Genomic DNA, 25,772 nt, shown 5'->3' with positions numbered 1-25,772 from the left:
CGGCAGGGTGGTGGTGGAAATGAGCAGCCAGCAGGGTAGTGGCAGAGAGAGGAGATGAATGGTCTGCCCTGACCAAGGGCAGCAACTGTGCATGGGGTGCAAGGAAGGGCTGGGCATGCAAAGGGCACATCTAGATTGCTGGACTTAAAAACCAGAGGCTGTGTCTAGACTACACCTCTCTGTCCACAGAGAGATGTAGATTAGTCATGTCACAATTGCTAATGAAGCAGGGATTTAAATATCCCGTGCTTCATTAGCATAAACATGGCTACTGCTTTTTTTGAAACGGAGCTTGTGACGGCGCGTTGGGGGTCCCCCGTCTCCTGCACCCCGAAATGGCACAAACAGACTGCACCAGCCGGTGGAATAGAGGAAGTTTATTGCCTCTCCAGGATACAGCACAGCATAGATGTAAGCTGGTCACAGAGCTGGGCTAGGATGCCTCAGGCCCCCTTGAGATGGGGAGACTGGGCCCCTAAACTCCAGCCCCTTCCCTAGGCTGTCTCCTCCATGCTCCCAGACACCAACTAACTCACCCTCTTCCAGCCCTGCCCCTCAGCCAGGGCAGCCTCCACCTTCCTTTGTTCCTCTCCATGGGGGGTGTCTGGCCATACTGGTTTGCATAGTGACTCATCCTGTTTTGCTGGGTCGTGGTACCCACGGCAGCCAGTGGGGGTTACCCCAGAGCCAGCAGCATAGAAACCAGCCAGGTACCCCCACTACGTCACAGAGCTTTTTTGGAAAAAACGGCAGTCTAGATGCAGATCTGTCAAATAAACCCTTTTTCGACAGATCCTGTCAACCTCATGTTTTGAGGCTTACAGGATCTGTCGGAAAAGAGTTTATTTTTTGACAGATCCGCATCTAGACTGCTGTTTGTTTCTAAAAAGCTCCGTTTTGAGAAAGCAGTGGCCATGTTTATGCTAATGAAGTGCAGGGCTTCATTAGGCACGTCGAAATTGCTAATCTACATCTGTCGACAGAAGTGTAGTCTAGACACAGCCTCATGAGAGGGAAAGGACGTGGCCCAGTCCATGTGGGGTGAGACTGTTGCTCAAGGTTTTGGTTATGGACTCGGTCTGTGATGGTTCCCAATGTAACACTGTGTTATTTCCCTCCCTTTTATTGAAAGCTTCTTTTCCTCGCTCAGACTCTGTGCTTGCGAGGGGGATGCGTTGCCTCTCTGCAGTGCCCAGGGGGAGTGTGGCTGTCCCAGGCCACTGGGTGAGGCTCAAGCCAGTTCTGTGTTGAAGGGATGGAGAGGAACCCCTAGATATTGAAACCAGCCCTGGCTCCACCTGGCAGAAGGGTTACAGAGGGAATTCTGGTGCCGTCTGTGGCTGTGGGGAACAGCACTGCTGCCTGTGGGTTCCATTAATAGGGAACTTAAAGGGTCACCTGCCAGGACCCACCTGAGTGCAGGATTCTGTGTTGCTGCTGCAATGAAAAACACCTCAGGTCCTGGCAGCTAGGTATAGGGGACGCTAATCTACTTTATCTGCAACATCTCATCAATGGGGTCTGATGTTCAGGGGTGTGCAGGTGGCATCAGGCTCAGCACGTTTCCAGCTCAAAGACCCTCCCCTCCCTCCACATGCTGGATAATGACAGTGGAAGGGCCACTTTCTATCATCTCGGTGCCTCTAAGGAGCTCCCCACCATGGTACCTGGGCAGCCATCTCCTCCTCCCTGGGCAGTGAACCCCGTAACTCCTCTCCCCAAAGGCAGGAACCACTTGGAGCCAAGAGGGGGGAGATGGGAGCACTCCTGAGCTCTGACATTCCTATTCTTTCCCTTTTGTTGCCTGGCAGGACCCAAGGGGGTGTCTGCTGGCATGCGCAGCAGGGGCTGGGTGTAGTAAACGACCCTGGGATTTTTTAGGCCTCTGAGAGCATCTCTACATGTCTCCCCCCGCCCGGGGCGGTGGCTCTTGAGTGAGTCACTTACCCACTCAGCTGCATTAGCTGGCTGCAGATCCAAGGGCTGCCCTCCAGCCAGGCAGAGAGGCACATATTTGAAGGTGATCCTCTTCCAAAGGAATTCATCACTGGGTCCAGTCACTTTGAGGGGGAGGGGAGAAGTAAGCAGGGGTGTTTATGGGCATTCTCTCCCAGGGCATCCCTCAAATGAATCCTGCCTGGGTTGAGCCCTTGTCTGCCTGGAGGCAGGTGTGTTGGAGGGGGCAGTTTTGCTGTGAATGCCTGCAGTGCCCAATTACCTGCCTCCGATGTGTTCCACCCAAGAGCAGCAGGGAGTGAACACCAAGTGAATTAATAGCAGCATCTGTAGGCTCAGAAATCCCCCGCCCCCTTGCTTCTCCAGTCAGTGCTCTGAGACTGGACTTAGAAGGCAATTGGACTGACCCTAAACCAGCAGGGACTGTATTCACGCTAAGCCAAATTCCCTGGCAGCCTGCCCCAACCTAAGCAGAGCTAATCTAGCCTCCAGCTAGCTCGCAGTGAGCCCACGCTGAGTACCAGTGCAATACTCCTAGGCCGTATAAAGACCACTCACCTACAGCAGCCCCCACCCCAGTGGAGGCTACCTTCCAAAAGTACATCACGTGGGCGAGTAATGAATGAATTCATGGGGCACAACCTGAGCCTAGGCACCAGCTTCCAAAAGAAGCCTTTGCAAGGGCCTTTCTTCCTGCTGCAGACTTTCCAGTAGCAGAAATTTCCAGCATCCCCATCCGCTCGCTCCTTCTTGTTTGGAGCAGCAGCAATTGTGCGTGAGAAATGTCCCCTTAGAGTCCCTAACAGGCTGTTCCTGGCCTCAGGTGAGCCAGCCCCTTCCCCTCCCCATGCTCCATGCTGTATGGACACCTGGTAAGAAGGCTCAGAAGCATGGGATGTGGGCATAACAGGCGGGGTAAGGCAAGGCCTTCCCCAAGGGCTGTGCTCTCCCCATGCTGCTCAGGGGCCATGGAGGGTCTGGAGGCTTGACCCTGGGGCAGGGGGAGGGCCGTGGCTCCTGTGGGAAGCGGAGCCTTGGGTAGAAGTGGCAGGGTTGGGAAATTCACAAGGAGTCCTGTGGCACCTTAGTCTGGCGAAGCGGGTTTTGCCCATCAGAGCTTATGCCCAAATAAATCTTAGTCCTCAAGGTGCCACAGGGCTCCTTGCTGTTTTCACCTGGTAAGAGGCAGCCCCTCCCTTGAACGGACAGTCAAGAGACAAGACAGGCATGGTAGGAGAGAGGACATTCACCCCTTGCATGTATTGGAACCCCTTTCCCAGTTCTTAAATACCACCCACCTGCTTTGCTCTAAGCTAATGACTGGCGCTGCCCCAAAGAACTGACAGCCTGGATCCAGTCAGGATCAGGCCCATGAGATTTTTTTTTCAAAGCTGTTCTGCCCTCATTTGACATGTTGGGGTGGGGAGTTTAACGCCTTGTGCTGCACCCCGACTTTGCTGAGGCACCGAGCCCTAGCTCAGTCAGAACAAGTCCAGCAAAAATTCCATCTGGTACAATGCAGGGCTGTGTGTGTGTGTGTGATTCCATCTGGTACAATGCAGGGCCCCACATCGTGTGTTCTTTCCAGTCTAGTTCCCAATGCTCTAGCCTCTTCTCTGGCAGGCACTTTGCACCATTTAATTGGCTGTGACAACTCTGCTCCTATTAGATCCAAGAAAGCTATTGAAAAGCCACAAAAAAGCTCCCATTGACTTCAGTGGGCTTTGGGAAAGAACATAAGAATGGTCCTGCTGGGTCAGACCAAAGGTCCATCTAGCCACAGTCTTCTCTTCTGACAGTGGCCAATACTAGATGCCTCAGTCATGAACAGAACAGGGAATCTTCAAGTCTGGCAAACAGGCTAGGGACACCATTCCTGCCCGTTCTGGCTAATAGCCATCCAGGGACCTATCCTCCATGTATCTAGCTTTTGAGCCCTGTAAAAGTCCTGGTCTTCACAAAATCCTCTGGCACAAAGTTCCACAGGTTGACTGTGAGAAGAAATATTTCCTTCCGCTTGTTTTAAACTTGCTACCTCTTAATTTCATTGTGACCCTCTAGCTTTTGTGTTTCGGGTACCAGTCAATAACTTTTCCTTATTTACTTTCTCAACACCAGTCGTGATTTTTGTAAGGCTCATACCGTGTAGCATTTACAAGATGAAACAAATAATCTCCCCATAGCTTTGCTCAAATGGCAGAGGAGTTCATCACATGAAGTTAACATTGAAGCTCTTGGAATGTCAAGGTACCTCATCCATAAAGATCAGCCTCACGCAGTTCAGTGGACCGGCTTAGAAACAGACACGTTGCTCACCCCAGCAGCAATTTCCTGCACATTGTGTCCGGCGGCCCAAGTACAGGCAGGCCGGGGTCCCTCTCCTGGGCCCTTTTGTCCTGCCGCGTTTCATTTCCGCTCTCTGCCCTGGTTCTCTCCCCAGCCTTTTGCTGCCTGAATTTATCAGTACATTGCATCATGTGACACTCGGTCACCGGTGTGATACCTCTGTCAAAATACGCAGGTGGGCTGAGCGCCCCTGTGGATGTGATGGCTGGGTGGAAAATGTAGAGCAAAGAGGGCTGCAACCAGCTGTTTGTCCACAGAATAGGCACAGTGTGGGCACCAGGGCCCTGAACAGTCCCTTAATGTGCCTCAATCTTACGGGGCCCATTTGAGGGGTGAGGGGAGAGTTCAGCCTTCATGTTTTACTCCTTGGCCCCTGCTGAGCCTGCCAGCTGGGATGCCTGGTGAGTGCCCATGACCCTGGGCTCCGTGATGGGCACACTTGGCTTGCTAAACTGGGCCCAATGTCCCCTCCCCTGCACCATGTTTACATGGCAAAAACTCCCAGTGACTAGTGAGTTCAGCTGGCTGGGATCTGGCAGCCGAGAATTGAAAGACTCCATAACCCATTATTGATCACACCCGGAGCCAGCTGGGATTTATGACTCACAGCTAATACCAGGGACAACGTCCACATGATGAGCCATTGGAGTGGGGTGTGATCGATGCTGCTGAATGCTCTGCAGCCAGCTCTGGCTGTGCCCAGACTTTGCGGGAAGGAAATGACAAGCCACGAAATGGAAAAGCAGCACAAGCCCAGGCGGGTGACAGGTGCCGTGTTCGGTGCCATTGCGGAGGGAGAGGGGTTCTGCTGACATTTCTGGGTAAGTATGGCTACCCAGGGACCGGTGTGCCCAGCTGTCGCAAGGAAGGGCCTAGCTACTCTCCGCACAGCTGTGAGCCCAGCCCATCTGCCTAGGGAGGAAGGGAGAGCGCAGAACGGAGGGTGGCCTGGGGCTTGCTGGCGAGGAAGCAGTGGCGAGGGTCAGCCCCACCAAGCAGGTTTTATTTTGTGTCCATGGGAAATGTCTCGCTGGAGGCCCTGTAGGGCTGAGTGCTGCACACGGGCAATCCCTGCCCCAAGGAGCTTGCAAGAGGCTGCCGGAAGGTGGGGAAAGAGTTTTCTCTCTGCAAATGGGGGGCTGAAAGCCAGAGATGGCCGTGCAAGCAGGATGTGGCAATGCTGCACCTAGGGCCCTGGAAGCCCTAATGCCACTACCCCAGCCAGGTGGCCTGACCCAGCCAAGAGCAGGAGGAAACCTCTAGCCAGGCTGTGTTTGCTGGTGCAGGGGTAGATCTGTGATCTGTGCACTAGAGGGAGGTACTCGAGTAATGATAGGTCCCCATGATGGCCCAGCATCCCCCAACCCAGCTGGGCTCAGGGCTCTTTCGGGGCACCAGCCTCTCCTTCGGCATAATGGCACAGGTCGTGAATCCCCCAGGCAGGCCAAGGCGACAAAGCCGCTGCTCGGCCTGTAGTGAGGGCCCCGCAGCCTAGGACCATTGCAGGTTCAAACTGGCCTGAACCCCTTTAGCAGAAGCCAACTCCCTGAAGCAGGAAGTAGGAACCTGGGTGATTTTAACTCCACCTGGGCCCACTGAAATGCCCAGTTAACCCAGGGTGGCTAGGCGGGGAGCAGGGGCCTGTGTGATCCCCAAGTGCCTGGTGGGGTTTCTGAGCTGCTAGGGGTGGCAGTGCTGCTGGAGGGGCGAAGGAGGGAGGGGGGCTTTGCTTGGGGGCTGCTGGTGGCTTTAAGACTAGTGGTTGTGGGGTAAGCCCCATTTCTGGCTGCAGACCTCCCCCCTGGGCGCCAGCTTCTCCCTCCCTTGGGGCTGGCTTGGGAGGAGGGCTGAAGGGAGCTCCCTGAGGGGCCCCCTACAGATCTCTTCCCCACGGGCACCCCCTTCCCCAGCACTGAGTGGGGGTTCAGGATAGTTTCCGACAAGCCGGCTGCAGCCCTCCCCCGGCCGGGTCCCAGCCTCCCCCTCCTCAAGGCCGGCTGGGGGCCGCGGGGTAGCTCCCTATGGGGCCGGCTGCAGCCCTCCCCCCGCCGGACACAGGGGCTGACGTGGGGGGGCGGGGCTGGGGGTAGCTCCCCGGGAGCCGCGCGCCCTGCAGCCCGCGCCCCGGAGGCGCTGCCCAGTGTGCTGAGCCCCGCGGCCGGGCCCCGGGCAGGCCGCTGGCCCCGGTGCTGAACCCGGCGCCGGGCCCCGGGCCTGGCCCCGCCCCGCAGCGCTGACGTCGCCGGGCGTGCAGCCGAGCCCGCCGCGCTCCGGGGCCGGCAGAGGCGGCGTGTGGCCGGCGGCGCCCATGCGGGTCTGCGGCGATGCGAGCGGGCTGCGCCGGGCTCCGCTCCCCGCCTAGGCGCCCCGGCCGAGCATGGGCTGCATCGGCTCCAAAGGCACCCTCGGTAAGGGCCGCGGGGTGCAGCGGGGGAGGCCGCCGCAGCCCGGCCGGGGGGGGGGGGGTGGTCGCTAGCCGGGCGCGATCCGGCTGCGGCGGGGAGGCCGTGGCCAGGCACCCATCTCCTTAGGAGACCTTCAGCTGCCCCGATCCGCGCCCGCGGGCGACGCGCTCCTCCCGCTCGGCGCAGCGGGGCCGCCGCTTCCCTGGCCCGGCTCGGCCGGTGGCCGCGGGGCGGGATCGCTGTGCCCTGCTGGCAGCAGCTGGCGTGCGGGGCAGGGCGCCCCGGTGCCTGGGGGGCGGGGGGGTCTGTGCGGCCCGGGCCCCACTCGCTTGCACCGGCGCCAAGTTGCGGGAAGTTGCTAGGAGGGAGGCGACCCCGGCCCCGGAGCGGGGAATCGCCCCCCCGGGAGAAAGGCTGGTTGGGTGAGCCCAGCCGCAGCCCCGGAGCCGGCTCTCGCTCCCTGCTGCATGAGCCTCTTGCGGGCTCCGGCTCCCAGCAGCGGTCGCGCCAGCCCCGGCCGGGGTGGTCCTGGTGCTGTGCTCCTGCCTTGTTCTCCGGCCAGCGCTTCCCGTCCCTAGCGGCGCCCCCTGCAGCGGGGGTGAATTTCCTGAGCCCTGGACTGCGGCCCCTCCCTCGGATAGAGATTCCTTCAGGGTCTGGGGCAAAGCCACTGAGCCCACAAAGCGCAAGGGCTGTTAGCTAAGGCCAGCCCCAGCCAGCAGGTGGCTAGGCCTGTCTGAGGATGGGCACCCTCTCCAGCAGCCCCTTCAAAACTCCCCCGCCTCTGAGGCCTGGGAATCCTGGTTCAATCCCAGTAGCTCCCAGGGTCCAGGCCAGCTGTGCCCAGATCCCTTGTCCCCTGCCTGGCTGGGGTGTACTGCCCCAGAGGGAAGGGACCCCTGGCCCCAGGGTCTCTCACAGTGTCTGCATCCTTGGTGCTGCATAATCCTCTCCCAGACTCTCTGCTGTCCGAGACCCTGTCCCAGGAGCGCTAGGGACCCCTGTTATCGACGGGTTCATGGCTGCTGTGGGCTGCTCGGGTGCCGTTACAGCCTCAGGGACTCCCGCTGTTTTCGAGAGGAAGGATGCTCTTGTGGTGGATAAAGCACTCGATTCAGACGCCAGCCCGTAAGGGCCTGAGTGGGGTTAAGTGTTGCCTGGGCCTTGCAGGGGGGGGGCGGTTCAAAGCATACCCGGTGCCCTGCTTTGTCCCCTGCAGAGCCCTACCCTGGGCCTCCCTGTGCTCCCGCTTCCCCGGCTCCTTCTAACTTCCTGCTTCGAGAGCTTGTCTATGGCCTGTGGCACCGTCCTGTGGACACTTCCTGCACTGGCAGAGGGGGGTCCTGCCGGTGGAGTTAACGCACCTCTCCGAGAGTCGGTAGCTAGATGGATGGGAGGAGGCTTCTGTTGCCCTGGTTGCATGTCCACCAGGACTTAGCTTGGCTTAATTCTGGAGCCCGGGGTGTGGAAAGCTTCAGTCCTGAATGGCCCTGCTAAGCCAATCGTATTTCCTATGTGGAGACCAGGCCTGAGTTTCTCTCATTCTCTGTGGAGGCCTGACCGCTTTGCCAGCCCATGCATCTCTGGCCCACCAGTCTCCCCATCACTCAGCCTTAGGCACAGTGTCCATGCTCCCCACTTTCACCCTCCCCTTTAGTCTCCCCCATGCCCTACATTCCTGGGCCCCACAATACACCTTGCAACTGGCTTCATGCCGAACGCATCTACTCCCTTTTGGTCCTAGCTAGCTCACTGTCCTTAGTGTCTCTCTGCCTTTTCTGGCCCTTTGTTTTGGTCCCACCGTAAGTTAAAGTGGGTTTTTGTCCAGGGACGTCAATGGGAGCAGGATCAGGCCTGTCTTTCTGGTGCTCACCCAGCCTGCTCTGGCTCGGGCTGGGAGGAAGGCTCCCTGCTTTGGAAAAGCCTAGCACATTCCTGCGTCTCCCAGGTTAACTCTGCCTCGCTGTTTGCTTTGCTCCAAGGTCTATGCACCAGCTGTGCCTTTCATGCAGTGTTTGATGTAGCCTCCAGCCTGATTCTGTGCTGGGAGCTCAGCCCAGCAGCTGGCTCCTTCACTTGCTTTAAAAGCTGCCCCCTTAAATCAACTGTTTAAACACCCACCTCTGTAAGGGTGTTATTACACCAGACCCCTGGGCCTGATCCTGCAAGAACCTGCGCTCCCTCAGCTTCTGTGGACTTCAGTGGTGCTTGTGGGTGCGCAGCATCCTGCAGGATGGGGCTCTAATTATATCGCTGGTGCCCAGTGGGTCTCCTACACTCCCATCTTGCCATAGCGCCTGCCTCTTCCAAAGACTGCTTGCCTTCTCCCTTGTCGGCTCTGAAACAAAAGCTGCTCTGACAAGCCATCATTTAGGACTCCAATCATTTTCTCTGTTGTGCCATTCAGCCGGGTAATAGTAGGGCCATTAAAACCGCCTGTTAGCATGACGGTACCCGTGGCTTTTGCTGCTTACATGCTCCTCGGCTCTGAGTCTGGGGGCTTGACTCGGACCGGATTGGGAGGGTTCTCGTTACCTAGCAACTTATAACTAAACTGTGTCCGCTTGGGTACGCTTGGCTTGCTGGTAGCTCCTCTCCCCATTTGTTTGTTTCACTTGTTGCTTTGGGTCTGAAACCGAAGTGGGCAACTCCTCCCGGGCAGGGACTGTCGTCCACTCCGTGCCTACAGCACCGAGCACTGTGGCGTGGACCACACAGCTGTCCCCACCATGGGATACTCTTTGGGGTCCCTGGTAGGTAGCCAGTGGTTACCCTGCCTCCCTCCCCCCTGCTGATATAACCAACCAACCTTCCTTCCTTCCTTCCTTCCTTCCACCGTGTCCAATTGACTGTCATCATCCCACCCCGCGGTGCAGGCATGAGCGATGCACTTGGCTCTCCTGGCAAGGATTCCGGCAAAGCCCCTTTTTGGCCTTAAGCGTCTGTTCTAGCTGTAGCACTGGGCCGGTTGTCACTCTCCTTGTGACGAGCTCCATTTAGCTGACAGCCGGCTTTCGCTTGGCACAGGGCCGTGACTCCCCGTGTGCTCTTAGCCTGGCCACGGGACATGTCCTGCTTTCCCACCCGAGACAGCGCACCCTGGGAGCGACACACGGCTGGCCGGGTGGAGTCCGAAGGGCAGGGGCCTGATTCTGCTGTCGCTGAAGCCAAGGGTCAGACTCCCAGGAGCTTTGGGTGGAGAGCAGGATCCAGGCTGATGTTGGAGCTGGACACCTCCTCTGGAGCTTCCTCCTATGGCTAGAGGCCGTGAGTCAGGATACTCCGGCTGGAGCATGAACCGTGGACAGGCTGTTCCAAGAGCTGGAGGCTGCTCCTTTCTCGTCCTCCAGCTGCTAACAAAGAAACGCTGAACCCCCCCAACTGGCCCCACCCTGTAGACACCACAACGTCTGTATGGAGTGTGCGCATGCATGCCATGCTCGCTACATACACCGTACCCCCGCTAACGTCGCAGCAGCCTGGGTCCCTGCCTGAGGTCATGGATGGGCGGCCGTGTCTTGGCAGCATTTAGTCATAACGTGGGCCCCTCCTGGACAGCTGTTGGACTGGCATCGTAATGCCAGGTCCGAGTCAGGAAAGGATCCCACTTCATTAGGTTCGGGATCTGCCCCCAGCACGGTGCAGCTGCCACTACTTTAAAAGTGGCTGCTCTATGCTGGCCATGGGGAGGGAGGCTTTGTGCTCTGTCCTGCCCCCCAGCAAAATCTCTCAGCTCCCATTGGCCAGTTGAGTTGAGAGATTTTGCTGGCAGCAGGGGCAGCCAATAAAGCCTTCTCCTTCCCTCCCCCTCCCACCCTGAGCAGAGCCATGTGGAGCAGCTTGCGACTGAAGCCTTCAGGTTCCTGCAGGGCTGCTGGCTGGGAGCCATCTAGGTAAATGCCTCCCAGCCAGAGCCTGCCTCTGGCACCCACCCTCTCTTCCCTGCCCCGCCAGCTATCTGCCCCAGGCCATCACCCAAACCCTCTGTCACAGCTCCCTCCCAGACCCTGCACCCGCTCCTAGAGCCCCTCCCCCAGGCCAGAATCCTCCCCTGCACCCATACCCCCTTCTGGACTCTGTACCCCATGCCTCTTCCCCAGATCACAACCCCCTCTTTCACCCAAACTCCCTCTCAGGCTCCACACCCCCTCCTGCCCTTCGGTCCCCTACCCCAAGCTCCCTTCTGCACCCAACCTCCGTCCCAGCCCCCACACCCTCTTGGTAGAAATGTGGCACGTGACCACTTGCCAGAATCTTGGAGTGGCCCCCCCCATTAAAAATTATTGCCCACTCCTGGACCTGAGGCTGGTGCCCCATTGCCCCGTCTGTGCCTCGCAGATAAATGTGTCATGTTCTGTGGGCTTGGGGCAGGGCCTCTTTGTGCCCTGTCCTACAGCCCACCCCACTCCCTGATGGTCTGGGCCAGCTACCAGCTGGGAAAGGGGGAGGCACAAATGAGACCTTTCCCGGCCTAAGTCCATTCTGTGCCCCTTCCCGTGTTAGCAGCGGGAGGTCACCTTTGCAGAGTGCTGGGGGTCGGCCCAGGCCCTCGCTGCTCGCCACGCTGGTGTGATTCCAGCGCTGGCTGACGCACATCGCCGCTCCCTGACCCCGCTCCAGCTGGCCGTGCGTGTCCAGAATCCCGGATGGCGGGGCTGTCTGTGCTGTGCCAGGGGGGAGGCTGCCCCGGGAGGAGGCGTGTGGGAACTGGCACCCAGCGCCTGTCTCCTGTCACAGCCCCGACATGTGCTCATCAGCCAAACCCGCTGCTCTGGAGGTACCCTCGGCTCCTGGAATATTAATGGCTGCCGGGTGGGAACATTGTGTCCCTCTATGGAACAGGCTGTAGCAGAATGCCAGCTCCTTGGAAGGACTCCTGGCTGGAAGGCACTTTCCCTTCCCCCGCCCTGCCGTGTGGCATCTATGCAGCGGGGCTGGCCCTCGCCTCAATCTGTGGGGCCCACAGCCGCTTCCTCCCCCACCACGCCCCACCCTCCTCCCGCCCCACCATGCACGGCTCAGTGCCTCCTCCCCCACTGTGCCCCACCCTTCTCACAGGGTCTTTCCCCTCCCCCACCCTACAGTCCTAGTGCTCCGTCCACCCCACTTGCAGAGTTCAGTGCCTCCTCCGTGCCCCACTGCCTTCCCCCTCCCTCCCTCCACTCCCCAGGGCTCAGTCCTGCCCCCTCCCCAAAAGGGGGCATCTTCCCTCTTCCACTTCCCCCATGGCCTGCAGGCCTCAGTGCCTCTTCCCTGCCTCCTTCCCTCTTCTAGTACCCGATCTGCCCTGCCCTGCCCTGCCCTGCCCAAGGGACCAGTGCACCCTCCCATCCCTATCCTGCAAGGCAAGGGCCTCTCTCTCCCCTTTTCAGATGCCCATAGTGTTTGATCCCCCTCCCCCCTTGGCCTACAGGATTTGCTCCCCCGCCCCCCAGAGGGGATGAACAGGAGGATCGGGGCATAGGATTGTCTGTGGTCAAGCACTTGACAAATCAGGCCCTGTCCCCGGGACTTATGCCCAAAGCACCCCCACCCCTCCCCACTCTGCTCCTGGCCCCCAGCCCTGGTCTGTGCCCTGCTCCCCTCCTTGCCATGGCAACCCCATTTCTGGCCTCCCCGCCTGCATGCACATCCAGTCACTTGGGCAATGCAACCACTGCTGGGGTGGAACGTGGGACGTGAAGAGGGATCCTGTGGCAGGAACAACCTGAGGCAGCCAGGATATCCTTACGCGATTCGGGAGCTGGCCAGGTCTGCGTGGATTCTGTGTAACCACAACCGTGGACCTGTGTGTTTAGATCTCTCGAGGCCTCTTGTTCAGCAAACCTGAGTCTCCTTGTGCCGTGCTGGGATGCTGACTGAATGCCACCAGGGCCTTTTGCTGAGCCAGCCCTCCCTGTTTCTGCAACTGGCTGGTCCTGGGAGGTCTCCCATCCAAACTTGGACAGGCCCTGCCCCGGCTCAGCGCAGATGGGCTGCTGGTGGCTTGGCTCTATGCCTTCCTTCCTTTCTCTTGGGCGGCGAGCCCGGTGCACTGCCAGCTGCCACGGCACCCGCCCAGGGTCCCTGGCGCTGCTCCAGGAACACAGAGCGATTGGAGAGTGGGGGAGTAGAGCAGGGGGCTGGAGGGCCGGGCCCCCACCTAAAATGGTGCTCTCCAGCCCTGTGTCACAGCTCCTAGCAAGCCCGTGTTGTTCTCTCTCTCTCTCTCTCTGCATGTGTCATGGTGGATCCCCCAAAAGAGACAATGCAGCGGGTGGGTGACCTTAGTAAAAAGCGCAGGAACCGGTGCTCTAAGAGGCAGCGCTGTCTATTGGTCTGAGCACAGGACTGGCATTGGCGCCTGCTTTCACCTGGGTAACTGGGGAATGATGCTGCCGGTTCCGGTTGAGGAGCCAAGCCCGGGGAAAGAGGAGACATTAATAACCCGGCAGACGCGTGTTGATGCTTGTGGGAGAAGTGGGCAAATCGGGGTGTGAAGGTGGCGTTGCTGGTGAAATGCGAGGGGTCAGTGCAGAGGGCCTGGGATGAGACGCTCCCTCTTGCTGTGCCTGGCCTGGGGGTCTAACCCTAGCAGCAAGGGGTGCACCTGAGCCGCGCAGACAAAGAGAAAGCATTGCATGCTGGGAAACGCAGTCCCTGGCTGCAGCTAGGGTTGCCAAGTGTCCGGTTTTCTATCGGGCAGTCTGGTATTTGCGCCCTCTGTCTGGTAGAAAAATTCAGACAATACCAGACATGTGCAATGTCCGGTATTTTCTGAATTCCCAGCTGGGTGCTGGACGGAAGCCTGGTGGGGGCGGGGGAGCGACTGGGAGGCGGGGCCGTGATTGGCCTGGGAGCCCTGTGGTCTCTCACAAAAGCCGGGCGGAGGAGGGTGGGAGCTGGAGGTCGGGACTCCCAGCCACTCCCCCCGCCTGGCTTTTGCACGCGACCAGAGGCTCCCCACACCGATCGCCTGGGAGCCTCTGGTTGTGTGTAGAAGCTGGGCGGGGGGAGTGACTCCCAGCCCCTTCCCCGCCCCCGCCCGGGTGCTGTCCAGGTGCCGGGTTCTGGGCCTCTAAGCAGGATGGACCCAGAGCGGGCAGAGCTCTGGAGGGGGAATAGCTCTATTCCCCTTACTCAGCGTGTGCCTCGTGCCTGCCACTGGCAGTGCTACGGTATAAAGCCAGGCCTTTGCCCTGGGCGGGGGGAGATACTGCACGCCGCTGGGGTAGCCCTCAACTCTGCACTACAGCACCCCTCCAGGGATGTCCCTGACACTGGCTGGCTGGCGGGGAGCCTCCGAAGGCTTCCTCCAGGGCCCAGCGGTGCTGAAGAATTTACAACCCAGAGGCAAGAGGAGGGTGAGATGGTCAGGCGGTTCCATGGGCAGGCCCGGAATCCTACGGACACTGGCCTGGCCGCCTCTCGCCTAGCAAGGCTGCCTGGCTTTCAGAGGGCAGCAGAGTAACTCCAGCAGGGGGCGGTGATGTCCCCGAGCAGCGTGAACGGGGGCTGAATTAACAGGGCGTGGGGCAGGGTAACAGGCTCAGGCCGGTTGCTTGGATGCCTTTTGCAGGTGTAGGGCTCTTTTGCGCCTGCAGGCTGAAATGCAGCCCAGGTGCGGAGCTTAGTTACCAGGCCTGGGCTGGCCCCTCTGCACCAGTGGAATCGCTCCCTTCAGGAACCCGGCCTGGTTTGCAGCCGACGTTTCCTAGGCGTCCGCTTCCATTTTCCCTGCTCGTCTCCGGGGAGGGAGATGCTGCTTGTGTGTTGGGGGCTCTGGGCCTTCCCTCATGACCCGGGCAGCTGCGTAAATGAACCCACAACCTTGTCCCCGGGTCTCCCCTCACGGGCCGAATCCACATGATGCTGGGACGCAGCAGGCTGAGGCAAAGGGCTGATCCCGGTGCTGCCTGAGAGCCTCATGCTGAGAATCTGCTCTGCTCCCGGCCTGCACAGGGCTGGGTCCGTGCAACTAAGCCAGGGGAGCACAACACCCAGCTGTCTACTTACCTGCCAAGTCCAATGTTCGGAGCCCCTGGGTATCCCTGTGATGCCCCCCCTGCCGGAAGTGGAGGTTTTCCATGGTTCATCTGAGGGGTCTGGGTGACGTCCGCTCTTGCAAGGGAAGCCCGAGCCCCTCTTGTCAGGTATGTGGAGAGGACATGGGCTTTCCAGCCCTGAAGAGATGCCTTGAGAATCAGGCCCTTGTCATTTCACCCCTGCAGCGAGTTTTGGACAGTCTCAGACGCAGAATCCTGGCTCCCCCGACTGGCCTGGCCAGGGCGATTTCATAGCGTGCGGAGCAGGGCGCTTGAGCCGGGTGGTGGCTGGTCACCCCTTGAGCTGGGGGCTGGGCGGAGACAGAACCCTCAAGCCAAGCCCCGAGAAGCGCCTGGCATTCAGCCTGAGGCTGCACGGCCTGTGCATCGCTTATGCCCTGTGGCCGCGTAGGGCTGAGCGCAGACTTGCCCCCGGGCAGTGTGTTCTGGCCCCTTTCGTGCCTGTTCCGGCCCCTGCGGGGGACCCTGGACTCCAGTTGTGTGTAGCTTTGGAGGTCCCAGTTCAGCCTCTGGTGTTTTGGAAGGGCAGAAGGGCCCCGATCCTGCTAGGTGTTGTGCAAGCAGGTAACTAAGGGAGGGGCCCTGCCCCAGAAAGCCTGCTGATCTAAGCCAGCGAGACAACAGGTGGATACAAAAAACAGGCGGGCAGGGTAACAATGCGATGGTTGGGATCAGCGGCGCGCACCAGCTGCCTGATCATTTATGTTCCATCCGGTTGATACAAGAGAGAACAGTACAATTAGCGCCGACAGTATGTCTGCTAGGGAATCCGGCGGCCCTGCTCGGGGGTGTCTGGGCACGGCTGTGTGTGTGGGTGTGTGTGTGTGTGTGTGTGTGTGTTCATTTGCACGTGTGCATTTCTGCTGCTTTCGTTTGCTAGAAGAGTGCAAACCCCCCCCCCCGTATGCGAGTGGCAGGTTTGTTCCACACACGTACGCCTCCTGCCACATTAGGGTTTGCCTGCGGTTTACATGGCACTGTGCTGGGCAGAACTTCATCAGGTGGACTCAGAAAATCCAGGCGGGGGCACCCTTGGGAAATGCAGAAGAGCTGCCTTGGATTTCGTGCCGCAAATACTAGTGCGGCACCCTACCCTCTTTCAGCACGCGGGCTGAAACCCACAAGGTGGTCTGTGCCCAGAGGTCCCTCTCTGAGGGACACTTAGAGGTTGCGCCAAGATAGTTACATCGGTGGGGAGGTCTGTGGAAAAAACCCAGGCTGTGTCTACATTGGCATGATTTTGCGCAAAAACATGCTGCCTGTCTACACTGGCGGGGAGTTCTTGCGCAAGGACACTGATGTTCTAATGTATGAAATCAGGGCTTCTTGCACAAGAGCTATGATGCTCCCGCTCAGGAATAAGCCCTCTTGCGTAACTGTTCTTGCGCAAGAGGCCAGTGGAGACAGGCAACATGAATTTCTTGCTCAAGAAAGCCCAACGGCTAAAATGGCCATCAGAGCTTTCTTGCGCAAGTGAGCGTCTACACTGGCACGGATGCTTTTGCGCAAAAGCACATCTCTTGCGCAAAGGCACATGCCAGTGTAGACGGTCTCTTGCGCAAATACTTTAACGCAAAAACTCTTGCGTTAAAAGTATTTGCACAAAATCTTGCCAATACAGACGTAGCCCCAGTGTTGGCCAATGCAGTGTTGGCCAATGCCCTATGGCCAGGTGTAGATGCAGCTTTGTTGATGGAAAGCCTCAAGTTCTGTCTACACTAGAAACACTGCAGCGGAGCAGTACAGCCCTGGAAGGGGTGCTTAGGTCTCGGCTGTAAATTCACCCTTCCTAGAGGTGGAAGATTTTTTTTTTTTTTTTTGGTCTTGTCCTCCAGGTGTCCACACCAGGTCTAGTTCATCTTAATTCCATCCCTCAGGGCGTGACATTTTTTTCAGCTGAGTGAGGCACTGAAGCTGACCGAACTGCAGGGTATACCAGCCCCTGGCTGGGTCCTTCAAGGATATGAGGTTCCTATGCTGACCGAAGAACCCCAGCCCCACCTCCGGCATTGTCTGCATTGCAAGGCTAGGCCGGCCCACCCACGATGGGATAGTCTCCGGTGCAAACACAGCTGGGCCTCCATGCTGGCTGTGGGCAAGACACGTTTAGTGCCCGTTAATACTTGGACTAAACCATTGAACCAGCCTCTTCTCTCCTTTCTCGTTGCTCCTGCTCAATGGTACAAAAATGCTCTGCTCCTTTAGGGTCCCGCAGGCATGCTAACATTAACCCCTCGTCGCCACTGCCTGCCGCCTCCTGCTGGCACTTGGAGACCTTAGAAGTCTGGGGTCCCTGAAAGGGACGACTCAACCCCTGCCATTGCCCAGACTGGGAGATCTGGTCCCAGCAGAGCTCCCTCCCCCTGCCCCGGGCAGAGCAGGAGTCGGTGGTGCAGAGCAGAGGGGATGCAGCCGGAGCGGGACAGCGGAGCCCCCCCTGCAGCAGGGTTCGGCTCCCGGAGGCTGATGTTTCTCTGCTCTCCCCGCAGTGGCCGTGGACACGACTTTGCACGTGGAGTGGAACGAGGTGAAGACCCTGCCTGCCCTCTCGCCCCTGGGGAGCACCAGGACGTCGCTGGTCCACAGGCTGGTCCGGCAGAGCTCAGTGGACAGCCAGGACTCTCTCGAGGTGCCGCACGTCTCGTCCCTCTGACTGGGGGAGGGTGCTCCTTAGGTGAAAGGAGAGCGGGTGGGAGCTGGTGCAGCGGTTTGGGGCGGGGGCAAGTGGAGGGAGGGCCGTGCACGTAGCTTCTCTGCCTTGCCAGTTCCATTTGAAGCCAGGGGTCAGTCACCTACCGCTTCTCTTAAGGCCTCAGCAGCTAGAGTCAGGCGTATCTATCACACAAGTCTTCCTCCAGCCCGACTCAGTGACACGTCGGCCTTGTAGGATGAGAACGGCGCCTGGGCTGCCCTGCCATCATGGGCATGTGAGGCAAGGCTGGAACCTTTAGGCAGGGAGCCGCTGGCTGTGGTGGGACAGGGGGATGTTACTGGGTGACACCCCCCACCCCCAACAGTCCTTCCAGTCCCAAGTCTCTTCAGATCCTTCGAACCTGAGTCCTTAACTACCAGACACTTGGATTTCCCCTCTGGCTCACCAGCCCCGGTGATCAGTGTGCTTGCAGGACACTTATTTTGCACGGTTTGCATGACAGAGACCTGGTTGGTGTAAAAATAAAAGGTTTGCCCAATAGAAAAATCACAGGTTCAAAGAGGAGCCAGTGAGGAAAAGCAAACCCAGGGAAGCTATTCAGCACCTTCACAGACACGCCCCCCCCCCAGCCTTCACACTTCTGTGTTAGTTAAAATCCCTTTTCTAATACAAGTTACCTCCTGCATCGGCATATTTTCCTAGCACGCCCACTTCATACAAGGGATCCAGCATTTCCCCAGCCCCACCCGTTTCTTGATTTAAAAAAAACCCAGATGCAAGCTTGCTTTTAAAAAGTTCTAAGCCCCCCTTCCTCCCCCCCCTGCACTCCCGCCTTCTTTCTCCTGGCATGGTTATATTCAGTGTAAACTCCCTCCTCCCTTCAGTTTCCAAGACAGGGTGGGGTTTTTTGGGTTTTTTTTGCCAGTTTCAATGTCGTTCCATTCACTTTAGCGGTCCCCCATTGTCTGTCCCTGGCTGTTCCTTGGAGTCAGTTTTTTGGAAACATCAGGCTTGGGAGAAGCCCCCCTCCCCGTTCTGTGTTTGAAATTGTAGACCAAGTCAAGAGCTTAGTCTTTTACATACACAGATCGGTGGCCGCAGTCTGGATCCCTGTCGTATCAAGCCCATTGATTCAGTCGCTTGCTCTTTGGGGTTCGGACCCCCTGTTCTGCCCTTGGGGCGTCTGGCACCTGAGGGCCACAGCAGCATCTCGGCGGTTACGGTGTTGGAGGACTACAGCTCCCCCAGGTGCCCAAAATCAGGGGTGTCTGGGTCAAGTTTGGAGGCAGCTCTGTGCATGCTCAGTGACATGTGTGCCCCGCTTGCTCACACCCTCAATGTCCTTGTGTTGCCAGGGCTGCCCACATTCACTCCTGTGTGCCTCCTAGCTACTGAGGCCTGAAAAGGTGAGACCAGGGAAGGGAGCCCCAATCCCCATGTAAACCCCCCCCCCCATGCTGCTCCAATGTCCATTCACCCACCCCATCACCCTGAGCAACTATATAGCCCCCAAGTCGAACTGCCCTAGGTTGGGGCAAGGGGGTGGAATGTCCTCCCTCCCGCCCCAGCCGAAGCCATCAGCAAGTGCATCTAGCGCTGTACCCGGGGTGCTGAGCACTGCGGGGTCAGTGCCATGCTCCTGGGGTGCAGGGGGGCTGTGCTGCAGTGCTGCATGGGCTGGGCCGGGACCAGTGCTCGCAAAACGTGGGTGGGCCTGGTGTCTGCTCCTGCCTCCAGGCAGCTCCCCGCCCCCGCACCAGTCAGACCCACCTGCCTCCCAGTTCAGCACTCTCTCCTGAGTCGTCCCTAACTCCGGCCCTTTGCCTTGGAAGGATTCCTAGCGTCCCAGGCCAGAAGGAACCACCGTGATCTTCCAGTCTGGCCTCCCGGGTCACGCTTCCCCCCGTGATTCCTAGAGCAGAGCTGCTAGAGAAGCAGCCCCTAGTGCAGGGGTGGGCAAAAGGGCCTCGGTGGGCTGGATCCGCTCCCCCACACCCAGGCCAATTGGGGCTTGGGGATGGGGGGGGACGCGCACGAAGTTTCCTCCGCCCTGCACGCGACACTCAGAAGCACCGCGCGCTCCTGGCAGGGTGGGAGGAGACTTTGCGTGCTCCGCCCCCAAGCCCTGATTGGCCTGGGAGCAGATGGGGGAGCACGCAAAGTCTCCTCCCACCACCAGGGGCGTGGGTGCCTAGGGAGAACCTCTGGGGGGGGGGGGGGCAAAGACTTCACACCCTGCCCCACCCCCAGACCAATCATGGTCTGTGGGTGAGGAAGCAGGGAAGTATTCTGGCCCGCCCCTTCTGAAGTGGCCCCGGCCAAAACTTATTGCCCACCCCTGCCCTAGCCGTTTAACAATTGTCCGCAGGGAAGAACTCCTCCTGACCCCGGGCCAGTTTTTCCAACAGTTCATTAGCCTCACTGTTAAATTGGCATCTTATTTTCTGTCCCCAAGGGGGGACCTTTCTCTGCTAGCCTGACGAGCCTGTTGTTCAGTGTTTGCTCCCCATGTAGACACTGCTAGACAGCACTTGCCACCCCTTAACCTTCCCGTTGTGACGCTAACTACGCTGAGCTTTGTAATTGTGTCACTGTCAGGTGGCTTCTCTCCTCCTTGCATCATCCCCATGGCTCTCTTCTGACTCCCAAGGGATCAGCCACCTTCTTGCCCGGTGGGCACCAGAACTGGGCACAGTGAGCCATCCGTGTCCAGGGCCGCATAGAGAGAGGCTACACAGCCTCTCGCTGCTCCTCCCGATTATCCTGTTTACACAGCCTGGGATCTCATTAGCTCATTCGGCTACAGGGTCACACTGGGAGCTGTGCGCTGCTGATTCACTGCTATAACCCCCCAAAGCTTTGTCAGAGTCACCGCTTCCCAGGAGCGAGTCCCCACCCTCCCTACGCTTGTTCCCAGAGCGAGAGATCGACATGTAGCTGTATTACAACACATCTTGTTTGCTTGTGTCTCGTTTACCAGTCTCTCGGCATCCGCATCCAGTCCTCCTCCTCCTTTACCCCTCCCCAAAATGCGTGTGTCGTCTTGGTCGGGGTGATGTTGTGTTTTCTTTTCGGTCGCCAAGGAAAGCGTTAAATAGCATAGGGCCAAGAACCAATCCCTTCAGGACCCCACTGGAAACACCCCCGCTCCATGGCGATTCCCCGTTTACACTGACATTTTGAGACCCCGCAGTTAGCCAGTTTTTAATCCCAGTAATTTGTGTCGTGTTCTTTGTATATCATTCTGTTTTTTTAATCAACATATTGTGAAGTCTAAGGGTGTGTCTAGACTACAGGTTGTTGTTTTTTTTAAAGTGGCCTTTTTTCCAAACAACTTCCCCTGCGTCTAGACTGCTGCTGTGTTCTTTCGAAAGTAAATCAAAAGAAAGCGGCAGTTTTTCCGACCATGGAAAACCTCATTTTATGTGGAAGAATGCCTTTCGAAAAAAGGCGCTCTGTAATGCAAACTGTGCTTTTTCGAAAGAGAGCATCCAGACTGTCTGGGTGCTCTCTTTTGAAAAAGCAGCTTGCTTTTTCAAAAGTACTGGTTGTAGTCTAGACGTCTTTTTTGAAAGAGGCTTGCAGTCTAGACGTAGCCTAAGTCTATTACATCAACACTATTATTACGTTCGTCAACCAAACTTGTAATCTCATTAAAAAATCAGGTTAGCTTGACAAGATCTGTTTTCCATAAGCCCATGTTGCTTTGCATCAATTGCATTGCCTCCATTTTTAATTCTTTATTAATCTAGTCCCATCTCCGCTGCTCTGTTCTCTTTCCTGGGATTGTTGTCAGCCTGACAGGCTAATAATCACCTGGGCCGCCCTATTCATCCTTCTGAAATATTGGCATAACACTGGCTTCCCTCCAGTCTTCTGGAACTTCCCAGTGTGCCAAGATTTATTGAAAGGCAACATTAATATGCCAGTGAGTTTAACAGGCAGCTCTTTTAAAACTCTTGGATGCATTGTTTGGACCTGCTGATTTTAAAATGTCTAAGTTCAGTGGCTTCTTTTTCACATCATCCACAGCTACAGAAAGGGAAGGTGTTTCCCCCAAATACAGAAGAGAAATATTTATTGAACAGTTTTGCCTTTTCTGCATTATTATTGATAAAGAGCATGGAGAAAGGTTGTTCTCAGTGGTGACAGAATGAGGAGCAGTGGTTTCAAGTTACAGTGGGGGAGGTCTAGGTTGGATATTAGGAAAAACTATTTCCCTAGGAGGGTGATGAAGCACTGGAATGGGTTACCTAAGGAGGGGATGAAATCTCCATCCCTAGAGGTTTTTAAGTCCCAGCTGAGATGATTTAGTTGGGGTTAGTCCTGCTTTGGGCAGGGAGCTGGACTCGATGACTTCCCGAGGTCTCGTCCAGCCCTAGGATTCTATGAATTCTACTGTTTCCATCTACTTATGGTCTATTATCAGTGTTAGGGTTCTTTTTGTTCCTAATATATATTTTAAAAAACTCTTATTGTCCATAACTTCACTGGCCTCACATTTCTCTTCCCTTAGCAATTTGCTACAAATTCGAAGTTCTGATTTATATTCATTATTATCAGCTTCCCCTTTCATCCTTCTAGTCTTCTTCCAAATTTTTATAGCTGCCTTCACTTTCCACTAAATCAGGTCTTTTTTTAACCTGCATGGCCGCCTTCCTCCGTTGAAGCATTGTGGCTTTTTGGCCATCGACTACCGTGTTCTTAAATCATTCCTAATTATCATTCAAATTTTGATTAGAGTCTTCCTCCCAGCTGATTTGGCTCCTAATTATTTTCAGCTTTGTCACATTGGCTCTGTTAAAGCACTGAAGGGTGTGTGTGTCTATATATAATTGTGCTGATCTGGACTTTATTTCACTTGCAAATTATAAATGTGATCAAATCACGATCATTTGTAGCTAAGTGACCATTCATTTTTAGTTCTGTGGCAAGATGCTCTTTAACTGTTAGGATAATAAAAGTTAAATGTAGAATTCCTATCATATTCTGAGTTAGGATCTTATCAACTGTAATGATTCAAACTTCCAAGAATGTTTTAGTGCTGGCAGCATGCGATCTATAGCATATATCACTGACATTGAAGTCCACCGTGATCATCCTATTTTTAGCTTACATGTGTACAGATAGGTGCGTAAGGAGGTGGTCACCTTGTTTCCATGTGATTTGATGGTCTGTAGCAGACACCAGCTACTGTCTGGTGTTTTATCTGTTAGTACATGAACCCTCCGCCTTCCAGATAATTTCTTCTGACGTGGCGTAGGAAAGGGAGAGGAGGAGGAGGATGGGTGGAAACATGGGGTGCCTAGGGTGGACGCTGAACTTCAATAGCTCAGCCTCTTCCCCTCACTGGTCTGGCTTGTAGGTGGCTTTGTCCCCTGGGACTGACCAAGCTGGTAGAGATGATAGTAAAGTGATTGCCAGTATAGGCTAGGATTCTTCCCAGAGCCCACCATGCAGTGAGGGGGTCCAGGGGGCCCATGCTCACCTTACTCCTGCCAGCCTCCCTTTGAGCAGGGGAGAGACCCTGCTGAGCTCTGAACGTGGGTCTAGCATGAAGCCCCGAACTCAGCAACCCCCAGGTCAGCCCCGGGGAAACCCACCTTGATTTCCTTCTGCTCTCCTGGCTAGGGATGTTAAACATTAGATTAATCAACATTATTAGATTAACGTTAGATTAATCAACTAATCAAATAGTGGATGGAAATTCCAGCGACTATTCGATTAGTTGATAAGGGTGCTTCCGCTTTGAAATGTAGTAAGAGCCACCCGGCTGTCCCCAGGCGCCAGGTGGCACTTTTGCTTTGAAATGTACAAGAGCCCCAGTGGGAACTCTTGTACGTTTCAAGAGTGGAACGCTGCCACTGCACCCCACCCCCTCCCATGGAGCTGGAGCTGGGGGGAACTGGCTTTTAAACCTGCTCCCCCCAGGACGTCTTTCTCTCCCCCCCCCCCCCCCCGCTGCCTCTTTTTGATAGAGGCAGCAAGCGGGGTGGGGGGGAAGCAACTAGTCGACTAGTGTGTTGATTAGTTGATAGTCGCTTACATCCCTACTCCTGGCGCACCCTGTGAAGGCTGCAGGGACATGAGGCAGAGAGGCCTGGGGAGAATGGTGGAGGCTGAAGTCTGCGTCTCTCCCTGTAGGTCAGAGCCCTTGCAGCCCCCCGATCTTCAGAGGTGCTTGGGGGGACACTCAGCAGCATTCACCACCTTCCCAGGGCTCCCACGTGTGGGAGGAGGGTGCCCTTTCCCAGGGCCTGGCCCAGGCTGCAAATTTTGGGATGTGCATGGGAGGCGGCCCGTGTTAGAAATTTATACTGGGCCTGAAAAAATGATGCTTGGCCCCTGCATCTCCACCCCCTTTGATGAAAGAGCCGAAATGTAGCTTTAGAGCTCACTCAGGCTTGCCATTGGGGAGGAGGGGGCTGCATGAGAAAACAAACCCCCTCAGAGTGAGGCAGAGCGGGTTGTGCTTAGCAGGATCAGCTGCCTGTCACCTCCAGCCTGGTAGCCCCTCAATCCCCTCCTCCGGGCAACGCCAGCCCTTCCTTTGTCTTGCAGGCTAACGATAGGAATAGCTCCCTCCCTGAAGCCCTCTGAAGGGTTCCCCTGTAGAGTACAGCCCCTTGTCCACTGACCACCCCCAGGAATCCCAGGTCTGCTGTCCCCATGGGGCCAGTGCACACCCCAGTGTGTGGGATTCAGCTCTGTGCTTAGCACTGCGGCACCGGAGATACAGTCGGAGTGAACCAAGGAGATACTGAATATCAAAGATTCAAGTGCGAGGGAGCAAGGGTACTGGAACCAAGAGGTTACACAGGAAATAAACTTATAACATGCTTTCTGGAGGAGCAGGCTGACCTGGCCAAAGCCTTTTCCCTCATGGCCCAAGTCCCTGTCAGTATTTTAGCCAAGGCCTGACCTGGTCCCATTTTCCTGACTGGTCACTTGCTGCTCACTTAGGCACGGTGTTTCCTTTACAGCTCAGCAGAGAGACAGGTGAATAAACATCCCTTGTCATCTCGGCTGTGATAGTGTGATGTAGTGAGGGTTCGGTCCACTCGCCGGGCGCTATGCTTGGGCGGTGGGTGCCCCCTGCTGGCCTCTCTCTGTAAGCACTGCCCAGCGGGGGGTTGCCCTGAGGTGTAGACCATGGCCCTCACCTGAGAGGGAAGGAGTTTGAACAAAGGAAGGGGGTGGTTTGGGGAAGAGTTAGTCTTGGCTGGGAAGAAGTGGAGAGAAGAGACTAAGCTGAGTACTGGGTAGGGGTCCACAGGCCCCCAAACTCCCCAAGGGGTCTGAGGCTCCCTGACCCCTCACTTCGATGCCCACATAGAACCGGGCTGTGCTGTACCTCGCAGAAGCAATAAGCCCTGTCTATTCTACCAGCCGGCAGAGTCTCATCTTGCTGTAGACGGGGTGCAGGATCGGAGGGTCCCGACACGCCGTCACAGGTAGACAGACGCCAGGCCACGTTGGCTGTACACATAACTCCTCGTGCGGTGTCTGTGCGTGCTGGTCACACCAGTACTAATGACCGGTGGGAGCCCAGCTTTCAAGTAGGCCCTCTCACAACAGTCTTTGGTGAACCAGAATGGGCAACCCTGAATCGGGAAATGCCTGTAACCACACTTGCCAGTGGAGATAGGGCAGGGCGAGTGGAGTGGCTGCCCCGGGCCCCGTGCTTCAATAGGCCCCGCGCCAGCGCCAGGGGCGGACTGGCCTGGCGGGATACCGGGAATTTCCCGGTGTGCTGTCCGCCGAAGGGCCGGCTGGCAGCTGCTGGAGGAGGAGGGAGATTGTGATGGGGCGCCTCAGCCCCACACTTTAATTCCCCGGTGCCGGCCAGTATGGGCCATGTGGGGCTGAGGGAGCGCATGCATGGCGTGCTGAAACGCTTTGCAACAGCTGAGAGGGGAGATGCTCAGGCGTGGCATGAATTCACGGCCCGGGACTTTAAAACCGCGTGGCCCAGTGTTGCACCGCTCAGTTCGGCACGTGGTCTGGAGCCTGGGCCCGGGTCGCTGCCGCCCTGCAAACTGGAAGGCAGAAGGTGAATGGCAAAGGAAGAGGCTTGTGCTGAGGGGAGGGGGGCAGGTCAGGAGAAGAAAGGGGAAGGCACCAAGGGGTTGTGCGGAGGAGAGACAAATGCCATGGGGCCAAGTGGAGACCATGAGGAAAAGGGCAGGAGGGGAGGTGTCAGTGGGAGGGGGGACAGGGTGATGCTGGGAGAGGAGAGGGTAAGGGCATTGGGGGCTAAAGGGGGGAGGGGAGGCTTGAAAGGAGGAGTGGGCATGAGGAAGGTGCAGATGGAGCAAGGCGTGTGAGGGCACAGGGGCATGAGAGGAATGGGGGCAGAGGGTGGTG

At 57.1% G+C, this 25,772-nt stretch overlaps 1 protein-coding gene across 3 annotated transcripts in view; it reads left to right on the top strand.

Annotated features, from left to right (window-relative positions):
• Window positions 1-25,772, top strand: part of FAM131A (family with sequence similarity 131 member A) — a 51,100-nt gene that overhangs the window by 5,423 nt on the left and 19,905 nt on the right. For 2 of the 3 annotated variants that reach the window (XM_075938082.1, XM_075938081.1), the window contains exon 2: window positions 17,242-17,381. Coding sequence is in view for 1 of the 3 variants with exons in the window: in XM_075938080.1 (XP_075794195.1) it covers window positions 6,680-6,710; window positions 17,242-17,381 (171 nt within the window). In the remaining 2 variants the exon portion in view is untranslated. Of the gene's footprint in view, window positions 1-6,513; window positions 6,711-17,241; window positions 17,382-25,772 lie in introns of those variants that run through there. The other variant, XM_075938080.1, reaches the window with a different exon arrangement.

The sequence above is a fragment of the Pelodiscus sinensis genome, chromosome 10, assembly GCF_049634645.1.
Source record: "Pelodiscus sinensis isolate JC-2024 chromosome 10, ASM4963464v1, whole genome shotgun sequence".
In the NCBI taxonomy this organism is placed as follows: Eukaryota; Metazoa; Chordata; order Testudines; family Trionychidae; genus Pelodiscus; species Pelodiscus sinensis.
This window is presented reverse-complemented; position numbering and strand designations above follow the sequence as displayed.